This window comes from Neomonachus schauinslandi, chromosome 13 (genome assembly GCF_002201575.2).
Source record: "Neomonachus schauinslandi chromosome 13, ASM220157v2, whole genome shotgun sequence".
In the NCBI taxonomy this organism is placed as follows: domain Eukaryota; kingdom Metazoa; phylum Chordata; class Mammalia; order Carnivora; family Phocidae; genus Neomonachus; species Neomonachus schauinslandi.
The window spans coordinates 11,660,681-11,684,785 of NC_058415.1; the positions used below are offsets into that span (position 1 = coordinate 11,660,681).

The following is a 24,105-nucleotide window of genomic DNA, read 5'->3' on the forward strand; positions in this document are numbered from 1 at the left end:
CAGTGTGGTCCAACCTCAGGCAGGGCTTCTTGGTTAGTTAGGAAACAGACTGCTTTTGATTTGCTGTTTTCCTTTCTTTCGCTGTGTTCGTGCTTTACATAATTTTAATTATGAAAAAGCTTTGCAATCTTTGACCCCATGTGGGCATTATTGTGTAGTTTCCATCATAAAATTAAGTCCTCGGGTTTAAGTGGAAATAGAAATACATTTCCATCTCACGCACTCCCAGACATAAACACACATGTGTGGAATAAGTAACACTGTGGGATTAGGCCACAGAAATACGGATCTTGGCTTATGGTGGGGTTCTGTCCCAATAAACCCATGTTAAGTTGAAAATATCCTAAATGGAAAGTGCATTTAGGACACCCAGCCTACTGAATATCATGGCTTAGCCCAGCCTGCCTGGAAGTGCTCAGGACACGGACAGTAGCCTACAGTCGAGCAAGATCATCTAACACCAAGTTTATGTAATTTCGTGAAAAGCCAAATGGTCGTATGGGTACAGAATGGTTTTACCTATACCGTGATCGTGGGGCTGACCGAAAGGTGGCTTGCTGCCCAGCATCCGAGAGAGGCTCCTACCACATGGTGCTAGCCCAGGCAAAGAGCACCATTCAGAATTCGAAGTTGAGCTTCTACGGAAGGCATACCACCTTCACACCACCGAAAGTCGAAAAATCCTAAGCCAAACTATCCTACGTTGGGCGCCATCTGTCCCTAAATACTCTTTGTACCAGCTACTATCACACCTGTCGTGTCCGGTCTCAGCATTTAAAATATCCTGTACTCTCCAAGCACCACGTGCTCTGAGCAGAAACCCTGGCATCACTGCGGCCAGAAGACGGTGGGCACCCCTCCACCCAGCCACTCAGATGGTGACAGCTCACATGACATCCTGTCTGTCATCCCTTCTCGGAGATCTGGCTGAGCTCTCTTGCCAAAGCGCCGGTTCCCATTTCTGTTTCTAAAGCCACAAGGCCAGGGGTGGTTGGATCTCAGGTCACCTCAAAAGTTGCTACTCTTTTGGGCACTGATATGGTGAGAAGCCCATCTCCGTGTTGGGGAGCTGGAGGGACACAGCATGGGAACCCCACTGTGATGAATAAATTCAGGGGCTTCGTGGGTTCCTGGTGGGATAGTCGGCTGTTGCTTTGGTCTCTCCAGTGATGGGTAATAGAGGACTGGAGGGTTATAATTTGAAGGAAAATTATAGCACATCTTCTACTAAGTAAGGGGATAATAAAACTGCTTTCTATAGACTTCTCACCGTGGCCAAGCAAGGAGACACTGTGCTTTTAGATTCCACGCAGACTTAAAGACCTGTCAGGCCACCTCATTTTATGACAGTTATAAATTAGTGCAAAACAGACACTTTCATGTAGCCAACCATGTCATCCCAGGGCTACATTATAACATGGAGAGAGAGTTGGTAGTTCTTCCCCCACGTAGACATTCTTGTACCCTGGAGGTGAGAGTGGGTGTTCATACAAGTTTACAGAAACTTCTACATCATCAGTTTCAAAAAAAAAACAAAAACTTATGAAGTGTGGATATAAAAGATTTTTTATGACCCCGGCTGGAAAGGACTCCTTTTTTCTTAACAACAAGGAGAGAGTATGTTTTATTATAAAGCCTCATTTGTTTGTTTGGTTTTTTTTACTAAATTACCAATTTAACCCATTTTGAAAAACACCCAAATATTACTTTTTTCAGAGAGTAATTTATGGTGCCAGGCGCATACAAAATCTCTACAATATTCTGAGTTCTTTGGGGATATAAATTTATCAGCGGTATTTAATAAAGTCCTGTGGTTGAAACGGAACTCTGAGATTCACTGCCACAGCCCACCATGACTGCCCAAGTCCCCTCAACTGTCTGCCACATACAGAGCACGTTCTGGATGCTGGGTCTCTTGCCTCAGCTCTACCCAGAAGCTGGTCAGCATCAGCCCTCAGTGACCGGCGACAGCAACCACCCCTCCTTCATGGACTACTCATGTCTTTACTCTGGTCCGAAAACACTTCCAGGTTGAAGCTAAACTGGCTTCCATGAGTTTGTCCCAATTCTGGTCTTAGAGCCATTTATTGTCACCCACTGGTCTCAACAGATGGGAAACTGGACTCATGTGCCTGGGGTAGGACATGCGGGTCAGAGGGCCTGATAGGAAAAGACTAGGAGGGGTGAAGCTTTTGCTACTCACTTCACACATTCTGATACTCTAACCCCCACCCCCAGAATCATGCCATCTGTGCCACTATTGTGGGGGACATGTGTCCTAGGCCTAAACTGGTACCCAACTCTTCCTTCCCCATAGCCAACCTTCAGATATTGGAAGGTAGCTCTTATGCCCCATCTCTAGGTCTCCTTTTCTAGACCAAAACACCCAGGTTTCTGGCCATTTCATGGGGTCTTGGGTTTGGAGCCCTTCCCTGGTGGGTCATCTCAGGCATGGGTCTAACTGGGTCATGGCCTTCTCCAAGTGTAACATTAGAACCCAGACAGACCTCCAGCTGTGATCTAGAGAACAAGAACAGAACTATCACCTTTCAGTTTTTGGTTTTTATTTATAAGAAAGGATACAGGGGCACCTGGGGGGGTACGGTCAGTTGAATGTCCAACTCGGTTTCAGCTCAGGTCATGATCTCAGGGTCATGAGATCGAGCCGAGCATGGGACTCTGCACTTGGCACAGTCTGCTTGGGTCTCTCTCTCCCTCTCCCTCGCCCCCCTCCCCGTGCTCACATGCTTTCTCTCTAAAATATAATCTTTTTTAAAAAAAAGAAAAAGGACTTATAAAGCTGATTAGTGGGACCATATCATTTTATGTGGATTTTTTTATGTCCCTGATTGATATGCACCACGCCAAGTTATCCGACTGAGCCTGAGCAAAGTCCACGCTACAGACACCCGTCCTGAGAGCGTGGGCAGCTTCTGCTTTGCCCACTGCTACAGCGCCTGGCACCAGACACGAGCTATTTCTGAAAGAGGATTTGAGTGACAGTTCGAGCAAGTTGTGCATTTAAGCAGGCAAACCTTCCTGACTTAGATTAATAAGAAACAAAGTGGAAACTAATAAAAATTACAACTCTCATTAAGCTTAAATTACATGACAAAATACTCATTTTTAAATAGAATCTTTGACATAGTCTCTTAATAATTTGCAGAGTCATTTCAAACTTTGTGTTCGTTTTTTCAGCCTCCAAATGAGTGTGTTGGGCCACACAGTCTCTGTGAATCCAGCTCCAACCTTCTCGACGGTTCTTGCGAGGATACTAGCACATGCCTGGCACTAAATGATACATACGTAATTTGTGTATATCGTGTGTGTGTGTGGATACCAACACTCACATAGATACACACACTGTATTTCCCCAAAGAAAAGTTTATCCCTTACCACTACCCTATAAAGTAGGATTTATTACTCCCTTGTACAGATAAAACAAGGTATAAAGAAGGTTCAGTAATATGCCTAATGCTCTGGAGCTGTAATAATTAGGAAATCAGTGGACTTAGCCCACTGTGTTTGTCTCTGAAAACTGAACATCGTACTGCCTCCCCATATGTAGCTTGATTTAACTGTCACAGGTTGAATTAGCAGTCTCTGACCTTAAATGGTTACCATTTTAGGTTAAATATTTGCTGGACAGGGGCATCTGGGTGGCTCAGTTAGAAGAGCATGCATCTCTTGATGTCGGGGTCAGGAGTTTGAGCCCCACGTTGGGTCTAGAGATTATAAATAAATAATAAAAAATATTTGCTGTGAGCACCTGGGTGGCTCAGTCAGTTGAGCGTCCAGCTCTTGGTTTCTGCTCAGGTAGTGATCTCAGGGTCCTGGGATCTAGCCCCGTGTCTGGCTCCACGCTCAGTGTGGAGTTTACTTGGGATTCTATCTCCCTCTCCCACTGGTGCTCTCTCTCTCTCTCTCTCTCTCTCTCTAAAATCTTTTAAAAAGGGGCGCCTGGGTGGCTCAGTCAGTTAAGCGTCTGCCTTCGGCTCAGGTCATGGTCCCAGGGTCCTGGGATCGAGCCCCGCCTCGGGCTCCCTGCTCCGCGGGAAGCCTGCTTCTCCCTCTCCCACTCCCCCTGCTTGTGTTCCGTCTCTCGCTGTATCTCTCTCTGTCAAATAAATAAATAAAATCTTTAAAAAATAAAAATAAATAAAATCTTTTAAAAAAATATTTGCTGGACGTATTTTTACTCCCCTGTCACAAGGATAGTGTTTGAAAATGAACACAGCGTTCATGAGTTCAAGACAATGTTCAAGTTGTTCTGATTAGCTTCAAGCCTGCTAGACCACAGCACATGCTCAAAGCCCTGTGCTCTTGGAGGTCAGGAGCATACCTTAGCCCGCACTGTTTCCTTCGGAGCCCTAGCACAGTGCAGTGAGGTAGGAGGAACTCGACACACCTTGGTCTTACTACATGCTATAGATCCACCAGAGAAGCAGTACTATGCTAAGCATTGCAGAAGATCCCTGAGCCTAATGCACCCCCACTTCTGTGTGTACATTTCCTGAGTACAAGGCATCAGGAGAAATAATGAATTTGTGTTCCCATTCATAAGGAGCAGTTATCAGTCAATGCCGAAACGTAGTCTTAACAGCTGCTTTCTTTCTTTTTTACCCCCCTTCCCAGTAAGTGAAAACGGTGACCATGAGACATGAACACAGTTGTGGATGAGAATTTTCTCCACTCCGGAATTACCCAGAGGAACTTGGCTGACCCCCGCTGCACACAGAGTAATAATCAGCTGGATTTAGGAGTTTGCAAGGTGTCAGGGGAGCCTTGGTTCATAGGCTGATCAGCAGATGTGATGTGAAAAACACCACACTATTCTATCATTTGCTGTTGCTTGCTCAACTGTGAAGAACTGCATGAGCTCTATTTAAGCTGCTTTCTACACCATTGCCAATCACCATTTTGGACTTGGAAGTGCTATTTTCCTATTGACACTTGCATTATTTCGTTTTGCATGCATCCAGTGATTATACATAAGCAACATATGTAATCTGCTTATTTTTTAAAAATCCATCCATGCAAAATGGTAAATAAAGTATAAATTCTGCTCTTTTTTGCAAAATTATAATCATAGCCCATGTCTTTAAAAGTTTAAATTGGTTTCATATAAAGATCAGTGTAATAGGTCTGCATATACTTTATAGAAAACTAGCTTCTATAAAGATTTTTTCACTGTTTACTAGTGAAATGAGAAAAGCAAAGCTATTTATAAAAGGCCTTATGTCGTGTACATACGTTGTCTTTGAAATATTTGTGATTTAGTTTATTGCTTGTAAAAGAGAAATTATATAATTTATTTAGTAAATACTATTGTAAACTATAGTTTTATTGAGAGAAATAAAATATTTTGTTCTCAATTGTGGTAGTGCATTAATTCCAATGGTTTATGGTCTTTATATTTCTTTTATTAATTAAAATGGATACTCCTCCATTTTTAAGATATTCAGGGATCCTAAATAAACGGACTTTCATGAAGGAGAGAAAATTCTCTGGTTCCTGAGAAGACACAGTCGCAGACTGTACTCAACTTGTTCTGGAGACTTTCCCAAATATCCCGGTGTATTAAGTCAGCTTTCACTCTGTTTTGCTGTGGTAACAAACAATCCCCGAATCTCTGCGTAGGAATCAAGAGCAGCTCCTATCTAGGACATGCCCTTTGTATGGCAGGGGGAAAAAAATGATAGTGAAACTGGCAATGGGAGCTCTTAAAGCTTCTGCTTAGATGTGGCTTACAGAACTTCTGCTCACATGTCACCAGCCAAAGCAAATGATATTGACAGGATAGAGGTCATAGGAGTGGCAAGTATACTTCTCACCAAGGAACTGACTCAGCAGAAAGGGGCGGTGAATATTTTAAGCAATTATTGCTTAAATCTACACAATTTCATTAGTGTCTCAAACAGCAAAGGCTTAAAAGGCTGCCTAATCATACAGTGGGGGAAAAAAGTCTTTAGAAAGTAATATGACCAAGACCACAGAAAGACATTCCTGATGATTAAGACACTCAGTGTAAACTACTTCAAGTCCAAGCAAGCCGATTCTTACAAGCAAACTTGGTATTAACTTTCGTAAAAGTAACGCAGAGCCAGGGTTACTCAGTGTAAGTAGTAATTTTGCCTGCAGAGTTGGTGCTGGCAATCTATCCTAGGTTGGGATTTCAACAGGGAATTCTAATGAAATAGACAACTGAGGATTCTTTGCCTCTCTTTCCCTAGTATTCATAGGTGCTAGCAGATACTCTGACTACAGGGGTTTACCGAGCTGGGATCCCCCTCTTCCCCCTCTCCAATTTTAAATCTACCCATTTATCTAACCTACAGACTCCTTCTTGTGCCCTCCCCTGGTGGGATTGATGCCTCTCCATCAATGCCTGAAAAGTAACTTATAATGATTTCTATTATCATGGATTCGTTTTGCCAGTTCTAGTACTTCGTATAAATGGAATCCTATAATACATATTCTTTATCTGGTTTTTTGTTATTACTGTTCAACGCTATGTAAAATTCATTCATTTTGTTGTGTGTAGTAGAAGCTCATACTTAAAAAAAAAAAGCTCATTCTTTTTCACTGTTGAGTAGTATTCCATTGTATGACTATTCCACAATTTTCGGCTCTATTACTGATTGGCATTTGGGTAGATTCCAATTTAAAACTATAATGAATGAGGAGGCCCTCCAGACCTCTTCCTCCACACAGCTCCAAGATGCAGACAATTTGACTTCTAGCATCTATACCAGATATGGGAGAACTTTCCATGAGAAATATCACTATCAGGAAGTCGATGACCACCCTCTAATTTGCCTAGGATAGTCTGAGTTTATGCCTGACACTCAGGCATAACAGCAGGACATTCTTCTACACTCAAAACTGTTGTCTTTTGGACCACTAAAATATAGTTACCTTACCAAGGGAGAAAGTTTCAAGATAGTAACATTGGAGGTTCCCCAGCAATTGACTCAGCCAAGGCACCCCACAGTGAATTTCAGCTGCAAGCCTTCCCCCACCCCACCACCACCAGTGCTCATAGCATTTAGTCCCCACTCTTAATGAGCAACCAACCAAGAATCACAAAACTTCTCAGGAAATTCTCTGAGACTGAAATATACCAGCAGAAAATTGGGGACTGGGGGAAACAGGGACTATAGGAAGCAAACTTAGGGGTGCCTGGACTGGCTCAGTTAGTGGAGCATGTGACTTCAGCTCAGGGCTGTGGGTTCGGGCCCCATGTTGAGATTACATGAAAATAGAATCTAAAAAAAAACAAAAAACAAAAAACTTCAAGACAAAAATTAGCATTACGTCTTTAGAGAAAACAAATTATATATGGCACCTGTGAAATAAGATCAGTATGCTACTACAAAAATGAATATTTAGAAAGCATAAAAGAAAATGTGGAAAGTAAAAGCATGTTGGCAGAAGTCAGAAACTAAGAAAGTGACTGGAAGATAAGGTTGAGGAAATATCCAAATGATTTTAAAAAGACAAGGAATAAAAATAAAATTGAAGACAATTCCACAGATCAATGTGGAATTGACCACATATATCCAATGGACTTCCACAAAGAGAAAAGAGACCATGGAGGTAAAGAAACCTTCAAACAAATAATACAAGAAAATTGCCCAAAACTAAAAATACATGCATTTCCAGATTAAAAGGGGCTCCGAGTGCCCAGAAAAATGGACAAAAATGAACCTGACCATGCAATTTCAAACCACCAGGGATGATCATGAGATTCCATAGGTTTTCAGAAAGTAAAATTTTATATAAAGCTCAAGAGTCAGAATTCAAAGTTCTCAACAGCACCACTGGAAGCCAGAAACTAATGAAGCCTTAAAAATTCTGAGAAATATTTTTTTCTCATCTCTAATTCTATACCCTGTGTATCACTTAGGAGTCTCCAGAGAAATAGGAGACACATAGACATAGCTAATAGATTTAAGAAATTGGCTCACATAATTGCAGGAAAAGGCCAATCTGAAATTCAAATGGCAGATTAGCAGGCTGGATACTAAGGCATGAGTTGATAGAAGAGTTGTGAGGCAGAATTTCTTCTTTTCTAGAAAACATTAGCTTTTCTTCGAAGGCCACCACTTGACTGGATGAAGCTCACCCATATTATCAAGGGTAATCTTTACTTTAAATCAACTAAATACAGACCCTTAACCACAACCACAAATTAATTTTCAGCAACACCTCCATCGGTGTTTATTAAATAACTGGGTACTCTACCCTAGGCAAGTTGATAAATAAAATTAATGACCACACCCTGAAAAAACACTTATATGTAAGAGTAGAATAATGTATACAAAAATAATTTCCATCTGCCCTTTATCCAGAAGCTCCAAAAAGATGTGTTTTGCCAAAATGAGAATATAAACCAAGTAAGAGAAAGCCATGAAAAAGAAAGACATCAGATCCAGTAAATAAGAGATCCAACTCAAGAGGGAGGTGAAAAGAATCCCTAGGATGGAGGTAAAGGGAAATCCCACGATGACAACAATGGAGGAGATCTAAAAATTACTCAAGATTAGAGGTCAGATGCTCTAGGCACAAGTTCTCCAAGAAGGTGAAGATACCCAAGAGATTTAAACATGAGGGCATAATATTTTAACTCCATATCCTGGGACTGATCCTAGAGTTGGAGAAAAAAAGAAAAGGAGGAGGACATTAGAAAAACTGGTGAAATCTGAATAAAGTTTGGAATTTAATTAACAGTATTGTATGGGGCGCCTGGGTGGCTCAGTTGGTTGAGCGACTGCCTTCGGCTCAGGTCATGATCCTGGAGTCCCGGGATCGAGTCCCGCATCGGGCTCCCTGCTCGGCAGGGAGTCTGCTTCTCCCTCTGACCCTCCCCCCTCTCATGTGCTCTCTCTCATTCTCTCTCTCACAAATAAATAAATAAAATCTTTAAAAAAAAAAAAAAAAGTATTGTATGAAGGTTAAACTCCTAGTTTGGACAAATGAACGATAGTTATATAGGCTGTTTAGATTCAGAGAAACTGGGTCAAGAGTATACAGAAACTCTGTTCTATCATTGCAAATTTTCTGTAAATCTAAACTTATTCCCCAACAAATATATTAAACTGAAAAAGAAATGGTCAAAAGATTTAAATAGACACTTCAAAGCAAATATATGGATGGCAAATAAGCACAAGACATTCAACATCATCAGTCATTAGGGAAATACAAATTTAAATTACAGTGAAATTCTACAACACATATATTAAAATGGGGCTAAATTTTTCTTAATTGACAATGACAAGTGCTAGTGAGAATGTAAAGTAATTCTAACTCTCATATTTTGCTGGTAGGAATGCAAAATGGTACAGCCACTCTGGACAAAAAAAATCCATTTATTATGAAGTTAAACATACCTTGGTAGTTTCTAGAAGATGACAGCAGAGTAGGACCATAGGCTCACCTTGTCCTACAAATACAACTAGATAACTATCATTTCATCCTAAATACCCCAGAAATCAATCTAAAGACTAGCAGAACAAACTCCACAAGTAAAGATAGAGGCCACATCAAAGAAGGAAGGAATTTTGGAGATATGGCTTGGGAGAGAAAGAGATCATGGCTGCTGTGGTGAGGAGGGAGCTGTGGTCACAGAGAAGGGTGAGAGACAAAGTAGCACACAGGGAAAACAAATCCCCAAAGCAATTGGTTTGGAAAGTGAGAGGGCCAGAATTTCTTGAGTTCTTGTGACCAAAGGAGCTTAAAGCTTGGAGTTTAAAGGTCAGTGGGCTTAGAGGTCACTGCACTGCTCTTGAAGAGAAGGCAAGCCAACAACCTATGGACATACAGCATGGAAACAGTGATCTGAAGAGCACAGGGGCACATAGTGGGGAGGTTAGTCACTCATCTCAGAGCATGAACTGGCCAGCGCCATTTTACTCCCCAACCCCTCGGCATCAGCACAGGACCACCAGCAGGAACCAACAAAGCACCAACACTCACTACCTAACTTGATTATATCAAGTCCTGCCCCCTGTGCTCCAGTGGAACCAGCCATGCCAGTCACACTTGCCTCAGTCCCAGCATGGAGGGAGCCCCTCCCCCAGAAGATGAGCCCCAAACCTCCATTCACCTGACATCTCCTGACCAGAGACTTTCACAAGGCCTTGGTGCCAGCAGCGGCAGTGGTAGGTCTCATTTCAAAAAGAGACAGAGCACACCTAGTTAAAATGGGCCACATTCAGGCCAGGGACAAAACACCGCCCACAACAGGCAAAAAGAGCCTCTGCAGATGACTGGCATGAAGGGTAAAGCAGCCAGGACATGAGAGCAGAGCTGAGGCAGCATACATTAGAGGCACTCCTGGAAGCACCCTGGTATACAGGGCCCTGGGGAACAGGGGTAACTACACAGCAAGGCACTAGAGGAACTCTCCTTCATAAGGCCATCACCCTTGAGAACATGAGACGTAGCTGACTTTCTGAACACACACAAACAGGCACAGAGACAGACCCAAAATGAGAAGACAGAAGAATTTGCCTCAAATGAAAGAACAGGACAATGCCACGACCAGAGATCTAGGCAAAACAGATCTAAGTCACATGCCTGATGGAGAATTTAAAGCAGTGATTATAAGGATACTCACTAGACTTGAAAAAAGAGTAGAAGAGGGGCGCCTGGGTGGCTCAGATGGTTAAGCATCTGCCTTCAGCTCAGGTCATGATCCCGGGGTCCTGGGATCGAGACCCACATCGGGCTCCTGGCTCAGCGGGGAGCCTGCTTCTCCCTCTCCCTCTGCCTCTCTCCCTGCTCATGCTCTCTCTGTCTCGAATAAGTAAAAAATCTTTAAAAAAAAAAAAAAAGAGAAGAAGATAACAGTGAGACCATTAACACAGAGGTAAGGAATAACATAGCAGAGATAAAGGGCTCAATTAACTAAATGAGAAACACACTTGATGGAATGAACAGCAGGCTGGAAGAAGCAGAGGAACAAATTAATATCCTAGAAGACAGAGTAATAGAAAGTAATCAAGCTCAATAAAAAAGAGAGAAAAAATTATGCAATACAAAAATACACATAGGGAACTCAGTGACTCCATCAAACATAGTAACATTTGTATCATGTAAGTACCAGAAAAGTAAGAGAGAGAAAAGGTGGTGGAAAATTTGAGGAGGTAATACTTGAAAACTTCTCCAATCTGGGGGGGTAGGAAACAAATATCCAGATCCAGGAGGCACAGAGAACCCACTCCCAACAAAATCTACAAAAGCAAACCCACACCAAGACATATTATAATGAAAATGGCAAAATACAGTAATAAAGAAAAAAATCTCAAAAGCAGCACAACAAAAGTAGACCATTACATATAAGGGAAACTGAATAAGGCTATCTGTGGATTTTTCAGCAGAAACTTTCCAAGACAGAAGGGACTGGCATGATATATTCAAAGTGCTCAATGGGAAAGGAATCCAGATTGGTAAGAAAGAAGTCAAACTTCCACTCTTTGAGGGTGACATGATACTATATATAGAAAACCCTAAAGACTCCACCAAAAAAACTGCTAGAACTGATAAACAAATTTAAGTAAAGTCACAGGATACAATATCAAGGTACAGAATTCTGTTGCATTTCTATACACCTAAAATGAAACAGAAGAAAGATAAATTAAGAAAGCAATCCCATTTACAACTGCACCAAAAATAATAAAATACCTAGGAATAAACGTAACCAAAGAAGTGAAAGATGTATACTGTGAAAACTATAAAACACTTATCAAAGAAATTCAAGATGATGCAAAGAAAGGGAAAGACAATCCATGCTCAGAGGCCAGAAGAACAAATATTGTTAAAATGTCTCTACCATCCAAAGCAATCTACACATTTAATGTAATCCCTCTCAAAATACCAACAACATTTTTCACAGAACTAGAACAAACAATCTTAAAATGTGTATGGAACCACGGAAGACCACGAATATCCAAAGCAATCTTGAAAAAGCAAAGCAAAGCTGGATGCCTCACAATTCCAGGCTTCCAAGTTATATTACAAAACTGTATTAATCAAAACAGTATGATACTGGTACAAAAACAGACACATCAATCAATAGAACAGAATGGAAAATGCAGAAATAAACCCAGAATTATATGGTCAATTAATCTTTGACAAAGCAGGACAGAATAACCAACTGGAAAAGGATAGTCTCTTCAAAAAATGGTTTTGGGAAAACTGGATAGCAACATGCAGAAGAATGAAACTGGACCACTTTCTTATACCATATACAAAAATAAATTCAAAATGGATTAAAGACCTCAATGTGAGACCTGAAACCATAAAAATTCTAGAAGAGAGTACTGGCAGTAATTTCTGACAGTGGTCATAACTTTATTCTGGATAGGTTCACTGAGGTAAGTGAAACAAAAGCAAAAATAAACTATCAGGACTATATTGAAATAAAGCTTATGCAGAGCAAAGGAAACAATCAACAAAACTAAAAGGCAACCTAGAATGAGAGAAGATATTTGCAAATGACATATCTGATGAAGGGTTAGTACCCAAAACATATCAAGAACTTATACAACACCCAGAAGGAGGAAAAGATGGCAGAGGAGTGGGGAACCCTATTCCAACTGGTCCCGGGAATTGAGCTGGATATCTACCAGACCACTCTAAGCACCCATGAAATCATCCTGAGATGTAAGGAGATCTGGATCTCTACAAACAGAAGATTGCAGGCGGTTGGTTTCGAGGTACAAAGCAGGGAGCCATGATTCTACTGGCAGATACCGAAGGATGAATGGCAGTGGGAGGGAGCCTGGCCATGGGGATCCTGCACCGCCAGTGAGTGACAGCTTCCCATGCTGGGGACAGGGCACAGACTCACAGACCAGAAACGGCGGGGAAAGGACTTTAGGGCAGCCCCCGGGATGGAAACCTGGAGCAGCAGGGCCGTGCATGTGAACTAGGGGTGGCTGGCATTCTAGAAGCACAAAGGGCAGAGACGTGCCCTGACCTGGAGGCTAGGACTGGAAGCACTGCGGAGGGGCGCACAACCCAGGAGGCTGCTGTTTATAGCAGCACAGACAGAAATGGAGATAGTGTGGCCGGGAGAGCTCACTGAAGAACAGACTGCGGTCTCTCTGCTCTGAGGCAGAGGGTTGGAAACAGTCTCTTCTGCTCTGACTCTTGGAAGAGACACGGAAAGCCACCAGGGAAAGCCTCCAGAGAACAAAGCCCCAAAAAAACAGTTTTCACTGAGCCCATCCCCTGCCACAGGGGGCATGGCAACTCTCCCCAAACAGGGTTGCCCGAGTAACAGTGCAGCAGGCCCTTCCCCCATAAGACAGGCTGGGAGAACAAGAGGCCAGCAACCCTAAGGCCCTAGAAAACAGATGCATCTTGCTTGGGTTGTGGTCAATAATTTGGACTCTATACACTCCCTCAACCACCCATCAACAGAATGACTAGGAGGAGGAACCCCCAAAATAGGAAAGACTCAGAGATTATGATTTATGCCACAGATTTACAAATGGATTCAGATATAACCAAGATGTTGGAGATGGAATTCAGGCTAGCAACTGTGAAGACAATAGCTAAAATGGAGAAATCAATTAATGGCAACATAGAGTCTCTAAGGGCAGAAATGAAAGCTGAACTGGCAGAACTTCACAATGAATCATGGAACACTACATCAAAAACTAATGATGTAATGTATGGTGATTAACATAACAATAAACAATTTTTAAAAAGAAAAAAGGAAAAAAAATAAAATAAAATGCTATCAATGAAGCCAATCTAATCTAGATAATCTAATAGCTAGGGTAAGTGAGGCAGAAGAACGAATTAGTGACCTGGAAGACAATTTAATAGATAAAAAGGGAAAAGAGAAGGCCAGGGAAAAACAACTCAGAACCCATGAAAATAGAATCAGAGAAATAAGTGACACCCTGAAGCGTTCCAATGTCAGAATTATTGGAATCCCGGAGGGGGTGGAGAGAAAGAGAGGACTAAAAGATATATTTGAGCAAATCATAGCTGAGAACTTCCCTAATCTGGGGAAAGAAACAAACATTCGAGTCCTAGAGGCAGAGAGGACCCCTCCCAAGATCAAGGAAAACAGGCCAACACCCCAGCATGTAATAGTAAAACTTGGAAATCTTAGAACCAAGGAAACCATCTTAAGGGCAGTTAGGGGGAAGAGATTCCTTACATACAGAGGGAGGAACATCAGAATAACGTCAGACCTATCCACAGAGACCTGGCAAGCCAGAAAGGCCTGGCAAGACATATTCAGGGTACTAAACAAGAAGAACATGCAGCCAAGAATACTTTATCAGGCAAGGCTGTCACTGAGAATGAATGGAGAGATGCAGAGCTTCCAAGACCAGCAGAAGCTGAAAGAATATGTGACCACTAAGCCAGCCCTGCAAGAAATATTAAGGGGGGGTGTCCATAAAAGGAGAAAGACCCCAAGAGGGATATACAACAGAAATTTACAGGGACAATCTATAAAAACAAGGTCTTCACAGGCAACATGATGACAATTAATTCATATCTTTCAATAATCACTCTCAACGTGAACAGCCTAAATGCTTCCATAAACCAGCACAGGGTTGCAGACTGGATAAAAAGACAGGACCCATCCATATGCTATCGACAAGACACTCATTTTGAACCTAAAGATACTTCCAGACTGAAAGTGAAGGGATGCAGATCCATCTTCCATGCCAGCAGACCTCAAAAGAAAGCTGGGGTAGCAATTCTTATATCAGATAAATTAGATTTTAAGCTAAAGACTGTAGTTAGAGACACAGAAGGACACTATATCATTCTTAAAAGGGTCTATCCAACAAGAAAATATAACAATTTTAAGTATCTACACCCCCAACATGGGAGTAGCCATCTACATAAGCCAACTGTTAACCAAAATAAAGAGTCATATTGATAACAATACGTTAATTGTAGGAGACCTCAATACTCCACTCTCAGCAACAGACAGATCATCTAAGCAGAAAATCAACAAAGAAACAAGAGCTTTGAATGAAACACTGGACCAGATGGACCTCATAGATATATACAGAACACTGCACCCTAAAACAACAGAATACTTATTCTTCTCAAGCACACATGGAACTTTCTCCAGAATAGACCACATACTGGGTCACAAATCAAGTCTCAACCGATACCAAAAGACTGAGATTATTCCCTGCATATTCTCAGACCATAATGCTTTAAAACTGGAACTCAATCACAAGAAAAAATTTGGAAGAAATTCAAACACTTGAAAGCTAAAGACCACTCTGCTCAAGAATGTTTGGGTCAACCAGGAAATCAAAGAAGAACTTAAACAATTCATGGAAACCAATGAGAACAAAACCACATCGGTCCAAAACCTATGGGATACTGCAAAGGCGGTCCTAAGGGGGAAATACATAGCCATCCAAGCCTCACTCAAAAACAGAAAAATCCCAAATTCACCAACTAACTCTACACCTTAAAGAACTAGAGAAAAAGCAACAAACGATGCCTAAGCCACACATTAGAAGAGAAATAATTAAGATTAGAGCAGAGATCAATGAATTAGAAACCAGAAACACAGTAGATCAGATCAACGAAACTAGAAGTTGGTTCTTTGAAAGAATTAATAAGATCGGTAAACCACTGGCCAGACTTACCCAAAAGAAAAGAGAAAGGACCCAAATTAATAACATTATGAATGAAAGGGGAGAGATCACTACTAACACCAAGGAAATAGAAACAATTATTAGAAATTATTATCAACAATTATATGCCAATAAATTAAGCAATCTGGAAGAAATGAATGTCTTCCTGGAAACCTATAAACTACCATGACTGAAACAGGAAGAAATTGACAACCTGAATAGGCCAATAACCAGTAACGAGATTAAAGCAGTGATCAAAAACCTCCCAAAAACAAGAGTCCAGGGCCTGATGGATTCCCTGGGGAATTCTACCAAACATTCAAAGAAGAAATAATACCTATCCTCCTGACGCTGTTTCAAAAAGTAGAAACAGAAGGAAAGCTTCCAGACTCATTCTATGAGGCCAGCATTACCTTAATCCCCAAACCAGGCACAGACCCCATCAAAAAGGAGAATTTCAGACTGATATCGCTGATGAATATGGATTCCAAAATTCTCAATAAAATCCTAGCTAATAGGATCCAACAATCATTAAAAGGATCATCCACCATGACCAAGTGGGATTTATCCCCGGGATGCAAGGGTGGTTCAACATTTGCAAATCAATCAATGTGATAGAACACATTAATAAGAGGAGAGAGAAGAACCATATGGTCCTCTCAATTGATGCAGAAAAAGCATTTGACAAAATACAGCATCCTTTCCTTTTTTTATAAACATTTTTTAAAGTTTTTATTTATTTATTTGACAGAGAGGGAGACAGCGAGAGAGGGAGCACAAGCAGGGGGAGTGGGAGAGGGAGAAGCAGGCTTCCCACTGAGCAAGGAGCCCGATGCGGGGCTCGATCCCAGGACCCTGGGATCATGACCTGAGCCGAAGGCAGACGCTTAACGACTGAGCCACCCAGGCACCCCTAGAGCATCCTTTCCTGATTAAAACTCTTCAGAGTATAGGGATAGAGGAAACATTCCTCAAGTTCATAAAATCCATCTATGAAAAACCCACAGTGAATATCATCCTCAATGGGGAAAAGATGAGAGCCTTTCCCTTAAGATCAGGAACATGTCAAGGATGCCCACTCTTGCCATTGTTGTTCAACATAGTACTAGAAGTCCTAGCAACAGCAATCAGACAACAAAAGGAAATAAAAGGTACTCAAATTGGCAAAGAAGAAGTCAAACTCTCTCTTTTCGCAGATGACATGATACTTTATGTGGAAAACCCAAAAGACTCCACCCCTAAATTACTAGAACTCATACAGCAATTCAGTAATGTGGCAGGATACCAAATCAATGCACAGAAATCAGTTGCTTTCTTATACACTAACAACGCAACTGTAGAAAGAGAAATTATTAGAGAAACAATTCCATTTACAATAGCACCAAAAACCATAAGATACATCGGAATAAACCTAACCAAAGAGGTAAAGGATCTATACTCTAGGAACTACAGAACACTCATGAAAGAAATTGTAGAAGACACCAAAAGATGGAAAAATATTCCATGCTCATGGGTCAGAAGAATAAACATTGTTAAAATGTCTATGCTACCCAGAGCAATCTATACCTTCAATGCCATCCCAATCAAAATTCCAATGACATTTTTCAAAGTGCTAGAACAAACAATCCTAAAATTTGTATGGAATCAGAAAAGACCCCGAATCACCAAGGAAATGTTGAAAAAGAAAAACAAAGCTGGGGGCATCACGTTGCCTGATTTCAAGCTATATTACAAATCAGGGATCACCAAGACAGCATGGTACTGGCACAAAAACAGACACATAGACCAATGGAACAGAATAGAGAGCCCAGATATGGACCCTCAACTCTATGGTCAAATAATCTTCGACAAAGCAGGAAAAAATATGCAATGGAAAAAAGACAGTCTCCTCAATAAATGGTGCTGGGAAAATTGGACAGCCACATGCAGAAGAATGAAACTCGACCATTCTCTAACACCATACACAAAGATAAACTCAAAATGGATGAAAGACCTCTATGTGAGACAGGAATCCATCAAAATCCTAGAGGAGAACATAGGCAATAACCTCTTTGACATCGGCCACAGCAACTTCTTTCAAGATACATCTCTGAAGGCTAGTGAAACAAAAGCAAAAATGAATTTTTGAGACTTCATCAAGATAAAAAGCTTCTGCACAGCAAAGGAAACAGTCAACAAAACAAAGAGGCAACCCACAGAATGGGAGAAGATATTTACAAATGACACTACGGACAAAGGGCTGGTATCCAAGATTTATAAAGAACTTGTCAAACTCAACACCCAAAAAAACAAATAATCAAATCAAAAAATGGGCAGAAGACATGAACAGACATTTCTCCAAAGAAGACATACAAATGGCTAACAGACACATGAAAAAATGTTCATCATCATTAGCCATCAGAGAAATTCAAATCAAAACCACACTGAGATACCACCTTACACCAGTTAGAATGGCAAAAATGGACAAGGCAAGAAACAATAAATGTTGGAGAGGTTTGTGGAGAAAGGGGAATCCTCTTACACTTGGTGGGAATGCAAGTTGGTACAGCCACTTTGGAAAACTGTGGAGGTGTCTCAGAAAATTAAAAATAGAGCTACCCTATGACCCAGCAATTGCACTACTATTTACCCCAAAGACACAGATGTAGTGAAAAGAAGGGCCATATGCACCCCAATGTTCATAGCAGCAATGTCTGCAATAGCCAAACTGTAGAAAGAGCCGAGATGCCCTTCAACAGATGAATGGATAAAGAAGATGTGGTCCATATATACAATGGAATATTACTCAGCCATCAGAAAGGATGAATACCGAACTTTTACATCAACATGGATGGGACTGGAAGAGCTTATGCTAAGTGAAATAAGTCAAGCAGAGAAAGTCAATTATCATATGGTTTCACTTATTTGTGGAACATAAGGAATAGCATGGAGGACATTAGGAGAAGGAAGGGAAAAATGAAGGGGGGACATTGGAGGGAGAGATGAACCATGAGAGACTATGGACTCTGAGAAACAAACAGGGTTCTAGAGGGGAGGGGGGTGGGGGGATGGGTTAGCCTGGTGATGGGTATTAAGGAGGGCACGTACTGCATGGAGCACTGGGTGTTATATGAAAACAATGAATCGTGGATCAGCACATCAAAAACTAATGATGTACTGTATGGTGACTAACATAACATAATAAAATTAAATTAAAAAACAAAAAAGAACTTCTACAACACCCAAAACACAAATAATCCAATTTTAAAAATGGGCAGAAGACATGAACAGACATTTCTCCAAAGAAGGCATACAGATGGCCAAAACACACATGAAAAAATGGTCATCATCACTTATTAGGGAAATACAAATCAAAACTACCACATCGGGCTCCCTGCTCAGCGGGAAGCCTGCTTCTCCCTTCCCACTCCACCTGCTTGTGTTCGCTCTCTCACTGTCTCTCTCTCTGTCAAATAATAAATAAAATCTTTTAGATAAATAAATAAATAAATAAATAAATAAATAAAACTACAGTGAGTAGAGGCACCTGAGTGGCTCAGTCGGTTCAGTATCCGACTCTTGATTTTGGCTCAGGGTCATGAGATCAAGCCCCACATGGAGCATGCTTAAGATTCTCTCCCTCTGGGTATTATGCTGAGCGAAATAAGTCAAACAGAGAAAGACATGTATCATATGATCTCACTGATATGAGGAATTCTTAATCGTAGGAAACAAACTGAGGGTTGCTGGAGTGGGGGGGGGGGTGGGAGGGATGGGGTGACTGGGTGATAGACACTGGGGAGGGTATGTGCTCTGGTAAGCGCTGTGAATTGTGCAAGACTGTTGAATCTCAGATCTGTACCTCTGAAACAAATAATGCAATATATGTTAAGAAAAAAAAAAGAAGAAGAAAAAGATAGCAGGAGGGGAAGAATGAAGCGGGGGAAATCAGAGGGGGAGACGAACCATGAGAAACTATGGACTCTGAGAAACAAACTGAGGGTTCTAGAGGGGAGAGGGGTGGGGGGATGGGTTAGCCCGGTGATGGGTATTAAAGAGGGCACGTTCTGCATGGAGCACTGGGTGTTATGCACAAACAATGAATCATGGAACACTACATCTAAAGCTAATGATGTAATGTATGGTGATTAACATAACAATAAAAATTTAAAAAGATTCTCTCCCTCCCTCTGCTCCTCTCCCCACTCTGTCCCACTCAAAAACAAACAAACAAAAAACACAACAAACCTAGGAGATATCACCTCACACCTGTCAAAATGGCTAAAATAAACACAATAAATAGCAGATGTTGCCAAGGATGTGGAGAAGAAGGAACCCTCTTTCACTGTTGGTGGGAATGCAAACTGATGCAGCCACTGTGGAGAATATTATGGAGGTTCCTCAAAAAATTAAAAATAGAACTACCCTATGATCCACCAATCACACTACTGGGTATTAACCCAAATACAAAAACACCAATTCAAAGGGATACATGCACCCCTATGTTTATAGCAGGATTATTTACAATAGCCAAGATATGGAAGCCCATATGTCCATCGACTGATGAATGGATAAAGATGTGGCATGTATGTACGTGTACACACACACACACACACAACTGTTTTTCAGCCATAAAAAGAATTAAATCTTACTATTTTCAATGACATGGATGGAGCTAGAGAGCACAGTGCTAAGTGAAATAAATCAGTCAGAGAAAAACTAATACCATCCATATGATTTCACTCATGTTTAGAATTTAAGAAACAAAATAAACAAGCAAAAGGGGAAAAAAAAAAAAAAAGCACAGAGACAAACCAAGAAATAAACTCTTAACTATAGAGAACAAACTGATGGTTACTAGAGGGGAGGTGCATAGGGAGATGGGTGTCACAGGTGATGGGGATTAAGGAGTGCACTTGTTCTGATAAGCACTGGGTAATTAAAATAAAAACTTAAAAAAACATACCTTTATCAGGTGACCTAGAAATTCAACTCTTGGTATTTCCCTCAGAAAATTGAAAATTTATGTTCACATAAAATATACAATGGGGAAATAGTCTCTTCAATCAGTGGTGCTGGGAAAACTGGAGAGCTCTATGTAAAAGAATTAAAATGAATCACTTTCCTACACCATACACAAAAATAAACTCAAAATCAATCCAAGACCTAAAAGTGAGACCTAAAACCAGAAAACTCTTAAATGAAAACATAGGCAGTAATCTCTCAGACAATGGCCTTAGCAACATTTTTCTAGATATGTCTCCTAAGCAAGGACAACAAAAGCCAAAATACACTACTGGAACTATACCAGAATAAAAAGCTTTTGTATAGTAAAGGAAGCCATCTACAAAACAAAAAAGCAACCTACTGAACCAGAGATGCTATTTGCAAATGGTACATCTGAAATGGTACAGCCACTTTGGAAAATGGTATATCTGAAATGTACCATTTGGTACATTTGGTAAGGGGTTAATATCCAAAATATATAAAAAAACTTACGCAACTCAACACCAAAAAAAAAAAAATCTGATTTAAAAACGGGCATAAGATCTGAATAGGTATTTTTCCAAATAGTCATTTTTCCAAAGACCTACATACAGATGGCCAATAGACACATGAAAAGACACTCAACATCACTAATCATCATGGAAATGCAGATCAAAACCACAATAAGATGTCACCTTACAGTTGTCAGAATGGTTAGAAGCAAAATGACAAGAAGTAACAAGTGTTGGTGAAGATTTGGAGAAAAAGGAACCCCCCATGCACTGTAAGAATATAAATTGGTGCATTCACTGTTGGAAATCACCCCAGAAGTTTGTTAAAAAATTAAAAATATCGGGGCGCCTGGGTGGCTCAGTCGTTGAGCGTCTGCCTTTGGCTCAGGTCATGATCCCAGGGTCCTGGGATCGAGTCCCACATCGGGCTCCCTGCTCTGCGGGAAGCCTGCTTCTCCCTCTCCCACTCCTCCTGCTTGTGTTCCCTCTCTCGCTATGTCTCTCTCTGTCAAAAAATAAATTAAAAAAAAATTAAAAAAAAAAATTAAAAATATCAACACCATATGATACAGTAATTCCACTACTGAATATTTACCCAGAGAGAATGAAAACACTAATTTGAGAAGATATACATACCACTATGTTTATTACAGCATTATTTATAATAGTCAAAATATGGAAGCAACCTAAGTGTCCACTGATAAATAAAGGAGATGTAAATATTTTCTAATTTATATAAAAATATATATATCATGGGGGGGCACGTGGGTGGCTCACTCAGTTGGTTAAACATCTGCCTTCAGCTCAGGTCATGATCCCAGGGTTCTGGGACCGAGCTCCACATCGGGCTCCCTGCTCAGTGGGGAACCTGCTTCTCCCTCTCCCTTTGCCTGTGTCGCTCTCTCTCACACTCTCTCTGTTAAATAAATAACATCTTTAAAAAAATGAATATATATTCTCAAAGGCACATGGAACAGTCACCAGGAGAGATCACATGATAGGACACAAAACAAGTTTCAGCCAGTTTAAGAAGACCAAAATCACATCAACTATCTTTTCCAACCACACTGGTATGAAACTAGAAATCAATGAGAGGAAAGCTGGAAAATCTACAAATAGATATGAAAACTAAAAACACACACTTACATAACAAGTAAGTCTAAAAAGAAATAAAAAGGAAAATAAAAAAAATCTCAAAACAAATGATAATGGGAACAACATATCAAAACCTAGAGGATGATGCAAAAGCAGAGACGTTTATAGAAATGAATGCATGTGTTAAGAAATTAGAAAGATCTTGGAAAGTCATGTCCCCAAGATTGGTGAAAAGGTCATCCCTGACTCCTCTCCCCTTCACAAGAAGAACTAGCAACTATTCATAAACAAGACACCACTGAGACAGTTTGAAAAAATGGAAGTCAAGCTGAAGCACCCTCAGCGACCAATGAAGACTACATTAGAGGGGTAGGAGGAATACCTACATGCTGACTGTATTGCCCCTCCCCCAGGCCAGTGCAGCAGCTTGCCAAGAGATGTCCCCCAAGCTTACAGTTCCTCCAGTGGGAAAAGAAAGCCCAGGGTGGACTTACAGCTCCCCGAGAATTATAGGCCACTTCATGGGAGCCCCAACTCCAGCATCACTCCACAAAAACTTCAGGGGTATCTGCAGAGCTTGACCACTGGCAATCTGATTGTGATGGAGAAAGAGGGAGAAGCTTGCGACAACCAGCGCTTGGGTCTTGGCAAATTGAGTTCCTACCTGTGGCACACAAAGTAGTCCCAACCAGTTTTGATCATCTACAGAACCAAGATGGTGATGCTGTCTGTTCAAAGAACTCAGTAGGATGCAAGTCTGCCTGATTTGGATGCTCAAAGAGCTTTGCCAGGCCTAGATACTGGTCTGTCCCTGAGCATTCAGGAAAGCTGAGTCAAAGGCTGGTCCATTGCTAAGTATAGCTCCCAGGCCCACCCGGCCAAAAAGGTTGGCAAGAACACCTGAAAGCTGCAAAGCCCAGTAAGGCTGAAGCATAGAATGTGTCAGGCAGGAATTATAGTTGGCAGAGTAAAGCCAGTAATTCTATTCAGCCAGGGAACTTAGGGTCCTGGTCAGCTTTAGTCAAAACCACAAACCAAGAGCCTTATCACCTTGAAGCAATTTATCCCACTTTTCTCAGAAAGGGAAACTAATTCATAACCCTGCCCATTGCTGAATATAGCCTTCAGCTCTCCTCATCAGACAACCTCACCAGAGCAAATGGGAAGCTGTGTAGCCCGTTCAACACAGAAAGTACAGCCAATGGCTTTCTCTGTCTGCAGAACAAAACCAGTGCCCTTGTATGGCTAAGGAATTCAGTGCACAGTCTTGCCTTATTTGGGTCTCCAACTAATGAGCCATGCAGACCCTGAGCCCCATCCTGCTGCCCTGCCAGGATAGGGAAGCTAAATCATAGCCCCACCTGCTGTTGAGTATAACTGTTCCCAACAACCTAGTAAGTGTGGCCAGAGAACCCAAGCAACTGCAGGGTAGATCTTACAGCCTTGCTTGGGCAGGGAACAAAGCTAGCAGTCCTGCCCAACAGTTCTCAGTTGGTGGCACCCTCTTAGAGCTCGGGCAGTGGCCTGGCCCCAAAATAGACCCTGATAGTAGGCCCCACGTGTCCAAGGATGTTACAAGCAGACATGTCCAGAAAATGAAACTCAGCTGAACAGTGTAGAATTGTCTTTCCAGAGTGAACATGTAAAGCCTTAATGAGGAGACTGCTGCTTATTCAAATGCACAAATACCAAGGTAAAGACTCAAAGAGAAAAAAAAAAAAAATCAGGGAAACATAAAACCACCAAAAGAAACTAATAAAGCTCTAATAACTCTCAGAAAAAGAAGTTAGAATAATTCTCCTGAAGTTTAGTGAACTACAAGAACACAAACAACTTTAAGGGGCACCTGGGTGGCTCAGCTGTTAAGCGTCTGCCTTCGGCTCAGGTCGTGATCCCGG

General features: G+C 41.2%; 1 protein-coding gene across 1 annotated transcript in view; it reads left to right on the forward strand.

The window, feature by feature from the left end:
* PIP5K1B (phosphatidylinositol-4-phosphate 5-kinase type 1 beta) overlaps nt 1–5,368 on the forward strand; it is a 297,843-nt gene extending 292,475 nt beyond the window's left edge. Inside the window, exon 15 of the mRNA XM_021694307.2 lies at nt 4,636–5,368. Within this exon, the coding sequence (XP_021549982.1) occupies nt 4,636–4,638 (3 nt within the window). The 3' untranslated portion in view covers nt 4,639–5,368. The remainder of the gene's footprint in view (nt 1–4,635) is intronic.
* Nucleotides 5,369–24,105: the final 18,737 nt, after the last annotated feature.